Source organism: Rana temporaria, chromosome 2, assembly GCF_905171775.1.
Source record: "Rana temporaria chromosome 2, aRanTem1.1, whole genome shotgun sequence".
NCBI lineage: Eukaryota > Metazoa > Chordata > Amphibia > Anura > Ranidae > Rana > Rana temporaria.
Window position 1 is genome coordinate 342154750 of NC_053490.1, and position 12168 is coordinate 342166917.

Sequence of the window (12168 nt, forward strand, 5' to 3'; positions counted from 1 at the left end):
ACTTTCCATTTGAATATTTTGATTCTTGCATAAGCCTAGACATGACTGGTTTTCTTTAAAAAGTAACATTTTTGGCACAAACTGTCATTTGTATTTCTCTTCCGTTCATGGAACGACACAGCAGCAATTGATCTTAGGGTGGTATCCTTCCTTCTAGGAGATTGACTAGGCAGAAAACAGCACTTTAAGTGTTAAAACACTTCTCACAGTACCTCCCAGGGGACGGGTCCCCCAGGTACATCCCTCTCTCTGCCTCATGCAGCCTCAGTTTTTTTTCTGCCTAGTTAAAAAGAGATGACATGGCTCTTCTGGGCCCATGTGCTCTGGAGATTTTTTTTTTCCCTGCTATCTTTTTAAAAGCAATAGTGACCTCATCACTGGGCTTATCTCTGTACAGGGCTGCGAAAGGTAGCCAGCAGTCTCCACCCCCTAAGTCGACAGAAAACTACAGGTGGGGGTGGGTTTAGGACCAGTCGCACTGCACAAGGAAGGAGAGCACAAGTGACTGGTCTTAGGCCCCTTTCACATTGAGGAGTTTATCAGGCGGTACAGCGCTAAAAATAGCGCTGCTATCGAGCCTGAAAAACTCCTTCACTGCAGACTCAATGTGAAAGCCTGAGGGCTTTCACACTGAGGCGATGCGCTGGCGGGAGACAAAAAAATCTCCTGTCAGCAGCATCTTTGGAGCGGTGAGAGGAGCGGCATGTATACCGCTCCTTCACATTGAAAACAATGGGAAACCGCGGCAATACCGCCCGCAATGCGCCTCTATGGAGGCGCATTGCGGGCTGTATTAACTCTATCGGCCGCTAGCGGGGGTTAATACCGCACCGCTAGCGGCTGATACCCGCGGCAATTCCGGTATAACGCCGCTATTTTTAGCGGCGTTATACCGCCACCGCAGCTCCCGCCCCAGTCTGAAAGGGGCCTTACAGGAAGCTCCTGCACTGCAGATCTTGAAGACATACACAAAGCACTCCCAAAGATTATAGTAAGAATACACATTCCTTTTGATTTTAGAAAATATTTTTATCCTGGAGTTCAGCTTTAAAGTTTATGTAAATCCAGAAGCCAAATTAAAATTTTGTAACTTATCAGCCCTTGGATGTGGTGTCTAAATTTAGTTCCCCCCCCCCCACATTTTTTTTCCCCCCTCTAACATTTGTTTGCTTATTCCATAGATGAAGAGTATGGAAGAGAATCTGCTCCGCCAGCCAAGAAATCTCGGGCATCCACAAGAGAGACGAGAGAGACTAAAGAGAAAAGGCGATCTGGAAGAAACTCGCAAGAAGAGAGGTACACGTTTTGTAATGCATCTGTAATTCACCTGAACTGTACTAAACACATTTTATTCCGATGGTATCCAAGGAAATTATTTTGCCAGTCGGGTCGTATGGTTGCTCAATGTTGTCTGTTGTAGTCGAACATAATGGGCAAGCCATATACGTAGGCTCACACATACAGAACGGGTATGTTCCTACAAGCCTTATTTCTCTTCCGTTCATGGACGGACACAGCAGCAATGACCGTAGGGTTATATCCGCTTCCTTCCAGGAGAGTTAGGCAGAAATGCAGCACTTAAAGTGTTAACAACTTTTCTTCAGTGCAGCTCCTCCCAGGGGGCGTGGTTCCCCGGGTATAACCCACACCCTGCTCTAGCAGCCTCAGTTTTTCTCTGCCCAACGTCGGGAGAGGACAGGCCCTCTAGAGTCCTGTACTCTGGAGAATTTTTTGCGTTTTTTATTTTTTTCCCTTTTTATAGTTTTGTTCCTGCATTTTTGGATCCTGAGATTCTTCTATCAACTGCCGACTGGGTGACAGGCTGGGTCTTGACTCTTGTAGTCCCCCCATGTTCGGCCATCGAGCGTGTGCCGGCCCTCAGCTCAACTTTGGGTCGTCCACGACAGGCCCCATTGCTCCAGGGGTGGCCAGGGAACTTCATGACCGGTCTCTATGGCTTTGTCACAGTGTGTCTGGCCGACAGCCATGCCGTTGGTGGACGTTGGTTCTGTCTGGAATACCTCCAGCCGGTGGTCGCAGGACTGGCAAGTAGTGGCCTCTTGCTCAGGTAAGGTGGTATGGCTGGAATTTTCCCCTGGGAGGTCGACTGAGGGTTCACCCTGCTTTTCTCTCTCCCTTATTTCCTCTCCCTCCTTCCCCCGTTTTGGGTAGCGGCTTTGAGGGGGGGCTTTCTGGGGTCTCTTTATTACCACGGGACCGGTGTGTATAGTGGGGGCTGTGTGTGTTTTTCATACAGGTTTGTGTGTGCTGCGCTGGGTGCTGTCACTATGGGTATTTTAAACTGCGCAACGGCCGCCATTTTGCCGTGGTCGCGGTTTATATGGCTCGGCGGCCATTTTCCTGCAGTACTATGGTGTTTTTTCCCTCATACAGCGGCCATCTTGGATTTCTATTGGCCTCGTGCGATCGTTTTAGCGCTGCAAAAAGACCGCAAATCTCCCTGAGGTGACAGACGCAGCGCCGGGTGGGGTGTTGAGTTCCCTGGGGGCCTCTACCTCTGTAGCAGCCAGGAGGTGACCGGTGGGTGGTTCTGCCTTGCAGTTCAGGGTACACAGCGGTGGGGCATTATGGAGCCTGAACCGGGTACTTCTGCCCCAGCAATGCCTGAGTTAACCCTTGGTGCCCCTGCCACGTCTGTTGAGGCAATGCCGGCTGTCCTGGAGGCGTTTCTCGCCAGGTTTGAAGCGGCTAGTGGCCAGAAGGGGGGTAAAAAGCGCCCCCTCCCTGAGCCTGCTTCTGGGGATGTCTCTGACATGGAATCAGGCCCTGTTATTGCTTCTGCCTCTGGTTCTGTAATGTCAGATGATGCAGGCTTAACCCACGCAGACAGTGACAATGGCTCTGCTTCAGGGTCAGTTGCTGATAGGGAATTTGTTGGAGCTCTTATTTCTGCGGTGCGTGATACTCGGAAACTTGAGGATGTGGCGGAGGCACCTGATGTGCCAGTCCCTTGCGGGTTCCGCAAACCGCCAAGCACCGTTAAAGCGTTTCCTTGTGTTCCTTATTTGGACAAATTGTTGTACAAGGAATGGGATACAGCGCAAAAAGTTTTTGCCGTTCCAAAAAACTTTGCAACCCGTTATCCCTTTGAGGAGGACTTTTTAAAAAAGTGGGTCTCTCCTCCGTCTGTGGACCCTCCCGTGTCCAGATTGAGCAAGGCCACCACGTTGCCTGTGGAAGGGGCTCCTGCATTTAAGGACCCTGCTGATAGAGTGGAGGCTGTGGCCCGCTCCCTCTTCACTGTAGTGGGTTCGGCTGTGAGGCCGGGACTCTGGTGTTTTCTCGGGAAAAAGTCCGCAAGGTGCTAAGGCCCCCGCTGCGGGGCAGAAGCGCACCTGGTACTGCAAGCCTGTGGACAAGCCTGCTTCCGCATGAAGGTCTTCCCCCGCCCGGGTCTCGGGTGGGGGGGGGGGCGGCTTCGCAAATTCGCGGCTCGGAGGTCTCTTCTTCCGACCGTTGGGTTTGCGAAGTAGTTTCATTAGGATACAAGATAGTTTCTCTCTTGTCCGCCAAACCGATTCTTTCCTTCCAACCTCCAGCTTCCTCAGGATCGCCAGCAGGCTCTGGCGGGGGCTGTCCAGGATCTACTGGGCAGGGGAGTGATTGTGCCAGTTCCCTCGCAGAAACGGTTTCAGGGGTTTTACTCATATCTGTTCTTGGTCCCCAAGAAGGAAAGGGGCCGGCCAATCCTGGACCTCAAGGCCCTTAATTGTTTTGTCAAAGTGCAAAAATTCAGGATGGAGTCGATTCGCTCGGTGGTAGCGGCACTCCATCAGGGGGACTTTCTGGGCGTCCTTGGATATCATGGACGTTTACCTGCATGTTCCCATATGCACAAAGCATCAGATTTTTGCGATCGGGGAGGACCACTTTCAATTTGTGGCCCTCCTGTTCGGCTGGGCCTCGGCACCACGGGTTTTCACCAAGGTGCTCGCCCCGATACTAGCCCTGCTGAGGCAGCGAGGGATCGCTATCGTGGGATATCTGGACGACCTTCTCCTGCGAGCTTCCTCAGGCTCATAGTTGGAGGACGACGTGTCTATCACGTGTCAGATTCTCCAAGAGTTCGGCTGGCTTCTGAATATCCAGAAGTTGGTGTTAGTTCCGTCCCAGAGACTGGAATACCTGGGACTAGTCCTGGATTCCGCGGAGGCGAGAGTTTTCCTCCCGACGGAGAAACTGAAGACCCTGCAATAAAGCAGTTGTCGACCCAGAAGTGGTCGTCTCTTCGATTCTGCATGAGAATTCTGGGTCTGATGGTGGCCTCTTTCGAGGCGGTCCTGTATGCCCATTTCCACACCAGGGAGCTACAGAAGGAAATTCTGTCACGTTGGGACAAGCTCCCGTCTTCCCTGGATTACCAGATTCAGTTTAGCCATCTGGTCAAGTCTTCCCTGGTGTGGTGGCTGACGTCGCCGGTGCTTCGGACCGGGAAGTCTTTTCTACTGTGCCGCTGGACAGTGGTCACAACGAATGCCAGCCTCTCCGGTTGGGGGGGGGGGGCGTTTGCGGCACCCGGTCAGCCCAGGGGCGTTGGACTCAGGAGTCCCGCCTACCGATCAATATTCTGGAGCTCCGAGCAATCAAGCTGTGCCTTGCCAGGTGGTCCCTGATCTGCAGGGTCGACCGGTCAGGATCCAGTCCGACAACGCCACGGCCGTGGCGTACGTCAATCATCGGGGAGGCACAAGGAGCTCAGCTGCAGCGACGGTCGGATTCACTGTTCGTGTCGGTGACTGGTCCTAAGAATGGTCTGGCGGTCTTGTCAGCCACCATTTCTAGGTGGATCCGACGGGTTGTGCTTCAGGCCTATGCCCTAAAGGGGCGGTCGCCCCCCTTCCCGGTTACGGCGCATTCGACCAGGGCGATTGGTGCCTCTTGGGCTTTCCGCCATCAAGCGTCTGTCTTACAGGTGTGTAGGGCAGCGACCTGGTCGTCAATCCACACCTTCTCAAAGTTTTGCAAGGTGGATGTGAGTGCATCTTCGGATGCCTCCTTTGGCCGCAAGGTTTTACAGGTGGCTGTTTAAGGTTGAAGTTCCTCCGTTGAACTCTGGTTTGTTTGGGGTGAAGTTTTGGTTTGCTGTGTTTTTCCACCCCTCGATTTTTGACACTGCTTGGGGACGTCCCTACGGTCAATTGCTGCTGTGTCCGTCCATGAACGGAAGAGAAAATAGGATTTTTGTACTCGCCGTAAAATCCATTTCTCTGAGTTCATGGACGGATACAGCACCCTCCCCTCTGTATTGCTTGTTACGAACTGGGGCTGCATGAGGCAGAGGGAGGGATGTACCCGGGGGACCCGCCCCCTGGGAGGTACTGAGAAGTGTTTTTAACACTTAACGTGCGGTTTTCTGCCTAGTCAATCTCCTAAAAAGGATAATACCCTAAGGTCAATTGCTGCTGTGTCCGTCCATGAACTCAGAGAAATGGATTTTATGGTGAGTACAAAAATCCTATTTTGCCTTGGGTGCTGACAACCCACGCTACGTAAATTTTACTGTTGGGGGTCCCCACAACTTGGGAAATTTTATCAAGGGGTCACGGCACTAGAAAGGTTGAGCACCACTGCTTTAAAGGCATGTAATGAAAGACTCTCTTAATCCACCTTTAAAATTTGAGCTATATATACCAATTTTTATTTTATTTTTTCGGCTACACATCTGCACCGCATCGGTGAGTGGCCAGTAGGTGTGACTATCTGTGCTGTACTAGCATCCCTTCCAGGATTGACTGCTTATGTTTCTTCCCTATTCCCAGCAGACTTGTGCAGTTTCAATCAATAGTGCAGGGCTTAGTGGGGAGTGTGGCTTCAAAACTTGCACTTTTAAAGCATCCTGCTATACCTCCAACCAGGACGAAATGGGATTCAAACTGACTTGACCATGTTGGCACGGAATGGCTTCTTTGCTTAGCATGGTCAGTTTACAACAAAGTATAGAGACTGGCAGGATCGCCCTGGTATTTAAAGCATTAATAAAAGATGAATAAGAATATATTAATTGGCATATTTGCAGAGGCAAAACAAGAAATTTTTAAAGTGATTATGAAGGATCCCCTGTGAAAGCTTCTAGCACTTCTTCTCCGCTGAGTTCCTCCCATAGCAAGCTACTTGCTATTGGGGCACTTGTGCACCCTCACTCCTGAGCCCCCCCTGTCACCTGACGCGCTGGGAGAGTTTGCAAAAGCATGGGTTCAGTTTGGACTGGTAAGTATAAAATCTTTAGGAGAAGGGCTATAATTTTGTATAGTTATACCTTTTCTAAATGCTTGAGGTCATTGTAGCCGTATTGGTGCACTTGCAAAAAGAACAATTGAGTACTGTCCATCAAACTTTCTTATTTGCACTTGCATCCAAATTTTTCAAGACAAGCTTTCGAGGTGTGTCCCCTTCAAGGTCCAAGCAGTACTAATACAGTTTTAGCAGAATGTTAAGTAGGATAATTTCTGTGAAAACATTCTAAAAAAAAAAAAGCTGTATGTTCCTTTTTTTTTTTTTCTCTGCACCTATGTGCATGAGCCCTTGACCAATTGCCTGTTTTGTATTTCCAGGCCTGTAACAATCTTTTGAGTAAATGTCCTCATGAGATCCTTATAAGAATGTAATTTTGTTCTTTTACAGCACAAGGTGTTTTTTGTTTTGTTTTTATATATATGTGCTGTCTAGGAGTGACTATAAAGACCGTAAAATAAACAACAAATATATAGTTTAGACGTACTAGCCTCATGTTCACATTTTACCTTTTCACTTATAGTGAAGAATCTGAAGAAAAAGATGTGAAGAAAACCAAAAAAGAGGAGCATAATTCAGGAGGTAAAAATCTTTGAGGCTTGATTGTTTGTTTTTATTTGTTTGTCTTTAATGCAGCTTGCTAATCCCAAAATGTGGTGGATACATAACATACAGCCCCATCTGCCAAAAAGTTGCCGCTGTAAAATCTTCCTAAAAACATGGCACCTTCCTTGGCTTGCTGTTCAGGGCAGTTTTTTGTTTTGTTTTTTTCACATTAAAATCTGCTTTTTTTTTTTTTTTTTTTTTTTGCTAGCATATTTAGACCCCAAAACATAATTTCTGACAGCAGAGGCCCTGAAGAATGAAATGGTCGCTTTTTGCCTTGTATGTAACACGATATTTGGACGCCATTTATCTAACTGAAATTTTTAGGAAAAAATGCACTAAAATATAGGTCAAATGCTCATTTTTTGGTAAAATATAAAAGCTGCAACAAGTAAATGAATACCAGACGTGTGTGTGTGTGTGTGTGTGTATATATATATATATATATATATATATATATATATATATATATATATATATATATACACACAGCCACACCTGAAATAGTCCATACATAGGTGCTTTAAAAGCCTTTTACAGGTTCAGTTTAGAGTTAATTGTGCCCTGTGGCCCTAAAATTATTGCTTTCACACTTGTAGATTGCGGGTGTCAGCGGATGAACATCCGCTGACACCCGATCTTGTCCGCCTCTGCAATGATCCGATTCTGCAGACTGAAGAATACCCTATTACTGATCTGCCCCATGTGAAAGGGGCCTTACTTGTTAGGCAGGTGACATACACTTTATGGAGACATCAGGGATCTGGAAGACCACTGATCTTCCCTGCCCTCCAAAGCAACTTGTGCTTGGTTTCCTGCTTCCCTGGGTATAAAAGCCAGGAAATTACAGGTCTGAAACCAAAAGTGACAAATTCCTTGTTGCATCTGGCTTCATTCATCAGAGGTGATCAGGGAATGGATGTTCCTATAATGTGGGAAGTCATCCAGGCTACTTGTGGTCCTGGGCTCCCCGACTCACTTAAAACGTAGTTGCCAACTGAAAAAAATAAATAAAAAATCCACATGTCAATACTTTAGTGAAACAAAGGATAATATTGAGACTGCTGCTGTTCAAAGTATGCCCTCAGGATCCTTTACAGCAATATACAAGTCACCCACAGCACTCAATAAATGTAAAAACAATAAATCTACAAATTTGAGCAAGATTCAAGCCTCTGTGGTGTGCAGTACTGCATTTGGCCAGAGGTGCGGGGGCGCCCTTGACACTTGTAGCCGTTTGGAAATGCTCAAACACTCCGTTCCTGAGGGTTTCCGAGTGCATCTGAGCAGTCTCCCGAGTATTTCCGAGTCTCTCTGGCCATATGGGGTATTGCATGCAATAGAAGTCGATGTGGAACGAAGTATCTTAGTTTCCATTGACTTCTATGGGGAAACTCGCTTTGATATGCAAGTGTTTTGGATTACAAGCCATTCTCCTGGAACGGATTATGCTCGTAATCCAAGGTCACTACATTTCAAATCTTGCCAAACTAATATCAAAAGTCCTAATCTTCCTGTGCCATGTGCACAGTTGGTCTACCAGTGCTGTGTGTATTAACATTCATCCAACGGAGTGTGGTCACGTAATTAATTCACTGGAATTTAATGTTTCTGCACTCGCTGCAGAGTGACCCCCCTCGTCTTTTATAGCAGAAAGGGTCAGATTTGCTTTTGGATATAACCCTCCTGGGTCTTTCATTGTAATATGTGCTCCTTCCCTGTTCTCCATGTTCGTTCTCCAGGTCCAGTAATGGCCAATACACCACCACTGAAATGGTATCAAAGGGGGGAAATGCCATAGTGCAATAACATTAACCTTTTATTTTAAAATTCAAGTTTTCCATTGCACTTGCTTGTATATCGGTAATGCAGGGCTCGACAAATCCAGGTCACCATGGCGACTAGAAATAGTGTCCTGGCGACTTGGCCTGGAAGGTGGTGAGCCGTTGGTATTACAAGTTATTACCACCAGGTGTGAGCTGGCGCCATCTGGTGGTGGCCGTTGGTATTACAAGTTAAGCATTACAAGTTAAACAGCAATTCTAATGTCATTTTTCACTATTTTCACTGCCTTCTTCTTCCCTCTAATTAGAACCCCCAAACATTATATATATTTTTTATCCTAACGCCCTAGAGCAGGGATATGCAATTAGCGGACCTCCAGCTGTTGCAAAACTACAAGTCCCATCATGCCTCTGGGTGTCCTGCTTGTGGCTGTCAGTCTTGCTATGCCACATGGGATTTGTAGTTCTGCAACAGCTGGAGGTCCGCTAATTGCATATCCCTGCCCTAGAGAATAAAATGGCGATCGTTGCAATACTTTCTGTCACGCCGTATTTGCGCAGCGGTCTTACAAGCGCACTTTTTTTGGGAAAAAATTACACTTTTTTTAAATTAAAAAATAAGACAACAGTAAAGTTATCCCCATTTTTTTTTTTTTTTAATATTATGAAAGATAATGTTGCGCCAAGTAAATTCATACCCAACATGTCACGCTTCATAATTGCGTCCGCTCGTGGAATGCTGAAAAACTTTTACCCTTTAAAATCTTCAGGTTGCATGTTTTGAGTTAGAGGAGGTCTAGGACTAGAATTATTGGTCTCGCTCTACCAATCGCGGCGATACCTCACATGTGTGGTTTGAACACCGTTTACATATGCGGGCGCTGCTCACGTATGTGTTCGCTTCTGCGCGCAAGCTCGTCGGGAAGGGGTGCGTTTTCTGGCTCCTAACTTTTTTAGCTGGCTCCTAGATTCCAAGCAAATTTGTCAAACCGTGTGGTAATGGCATAGACACCCAGAAGGGACCCAAGTGCGGATCTTTGAAATTTGAAAGCTGCTAGGTGTGAAAGGGGTCTTTTGCTGTTTGCTTAATTGTAATTTTATAGTTTTTGTTTTCATCATTTAATTATTTATTTATTTTTCCAGAGGACCTTGGCAGTGATGATGAAGTGGCAGCTGGAGATGGAAAAGCTGACAGTGACTATGAAAGTCCCAAAAAAAGCAAAAAGGCCAAAAAACCTATACCAGAAAAGAAGCGATCTTCCAAACCTAAAAAAAAATCTGCTGCAGGTAGAAAATTTTCTCAGACCCATGGTCCATCTGAACTGTTTGAGCAGCTTCCACTTCAAACTTCTTAACATAAAGCCCATTAAAGGGGTGGTTCCCCCTAAAACAAATTTCTAACAATACATTCGTAAGACCCGTTACACTGCGGGTAGGCTGGCTTTTGTTTTGTTTTTTTAGTACATACCTCGATCTCGGCGTTTCGTCCCTTGGCGGTGGGCGTTCCTAGTTGATTGACGTTCCTCCGACGGGCACATACGTGACGTTACGACTTCCCGAAAGAAGCCGAACGTCGCTGCGCAGGCGCCGTATAGAGCCGACTCTATACGGCGCCTGCGCAATGACGTTCGGCTTCTGTCGGAAAGTCGTGACGCCCACCGCCAAGGGACGAAACGCCGATATCGAGGTATGTACTAAAAAAACAAAACAAAAGCCAGCCTACCCGCAGTGTAACGGGTCTTACGAATGTATTGTTAGAAATTTGTTTTAGGGGGAACCACCGCTTTAAGTCTGGCCAGAATTGATGTGTGGTGGGGTGGCAGCTCAATTGCCTATTTTTTTTACCACATTTCCATTGGGTATTGCCAAAAAGACCTTCCCCCTTCTAAACCTAACCCCTCCCTGTAAGACGAGGCTTCATTTTTTTTTGTATTGTACTGTATTCAGATATAGTATTTACAGGCAAGAGAATTCCTAGTTTTAAAAAAAAAAAAAAAACTTTTTACCCTTATTGGTCATATTATACAAATTTATTTTTGTTCCCTAAAATTAGTGTTCTTTTGTTTGAGCTTTAACTCTCTCTGTTTTAGGTGACAGCGATGATGAGAAAGAACGTAAAACTGTACGCCAACAAAGACAAGCTGCATCTAAGGCTGTTTCCAAGCAGAGAGAAATGCTGATAGGTGAAGGTGGAAGTGAGGATGAAGAGCAGGAGGAAGAAGAGGAAGCACAGTTTTTGGAAAGTGAGTGTATGAACATTGGTGTGTATTAATAACTTTGCCTTTTTGGGAAAAAAAAACTTTTTTCCTGCAAACATTTGTGCATTTTTCCTGCAGGAGCCTGGAAAGCATTGCACCTGTGATCAGTGCTGCAATATAAGGCTTCTGCAGACAAGCCCTGCAGCTTACTTGCCTGTACCTTCGTACTAGTTGTCCGTTTCAAAGCTGCAGGGCTTGAGTGAACTACGAGAGCACTCATCAGCGTCCTTGCAGTTCATTCAGAGCTACAAGCTATTGGTAGCGGTGGCTGACAGTACTTGTAGCTCAGTCATGCACAGGAAACTGAAAGCTCTTGTCAAAAAGTGACAGCAGGTGCAGAGAAAGTATTCCCTGCCTACTGCCACACTAAGGAGGATCAGGGAACTGTCAGCAGAAGCATTTAAAAGGCTCTGTGTAAGCTGTTATTAAAAATCCTATTTTTGTCTTTTTGTGGTGGGACTTCGCTGGATAAACCGCTCAACACATTCCCACTGCATCTGGTATGAATGAACCCTAGTGGGCTGTTCTGTGTCAAATCAACACGACCCTCATCTGTAGTTCAGGCTACCAAGATTTCCCCTCCACTGATGACTATCAGGATTGAGATCACTATTTTCTGCTTGCAGGACGCTTGCCTTGAAATGGGTATCTGTAAACCCACCCTCTGTAGAGGAATGGGTATCTGAAGTAAATTGGTATTTAATACTGTTAATCATTTAGGGAGCATACATACATATTTCTCTTCCGTTCATGGACGGACGCAGCAGCCTTTGACCTTAGGGTATTATATCCTTCCTTCCAGGAGAGACTAGGCAGAAAACAGCACTTTAAGTGTTAAAACACTTTCCTCAGTACAGCTCCTCCCAGAGGGAGGGGGGGTCCCTCGGGTATAACCCACTCTCTGACTCGGCAGCTCCATTTTTTTTCTGCCTAGTGTCAGGAATAGACATGGCCTTCTGGAGTCCATGTACTCTGGAATTTTTTTGCGATATTTTTCGCTTTTATTTATTTTTTGTTCCTGCATTTTTTTGAATCCTGAGATTCTACTATCAACTGCAGACTGGCTGACCGGCTGGGTCTTGATCCTTGTAGTCCCCCCATGTTCGGCCATCGAGCGTGTGCTTGCTGGCCCTCAGCTCAGGGTCGTCCACGACATGCCTCGTTGCCCCAGGGGTGGCCAGGGAACTACATGTTCCAGGGCACACATATGACCAGTCTCTATGGCTTTGTCAGTGTGTCTGGCCGACAGCCATGCCGTTTAGCGGACG

The 12168-nt window shown here is 46.7% G+C and overlaps 1 protein-coding gene across 1 annotated transcript in view; it reads left to right on the forward strand.

Moving 5' to 3' along the window:
- NUCKS1 (nuclear casein kinase and cyclin dependent kinase substrate 1) overlaps positions 1-12168 on the forward strand; it is a 47974-nt gene that overhangs the window by 16543 nt on the left and 19263 nt on the right. Inside the window, exons 3-6 of the mRNA XM_040337534.1 lie at positions 1182-1296; positions 6776-6834; positions 9786-9929; positions 10733-10885. Coding sequence (XP_040193468.1) covers positions 1182-1296; positions 6776-6834; positions 9786-9929; positions 10733-10885 — 471 coding nt within the window. The remainder of the gene's footprint in view (positions 1-1181; positions 1297-6775; positions 6835-9785; positions 9930-10732; positions 10886-12168) is intronic.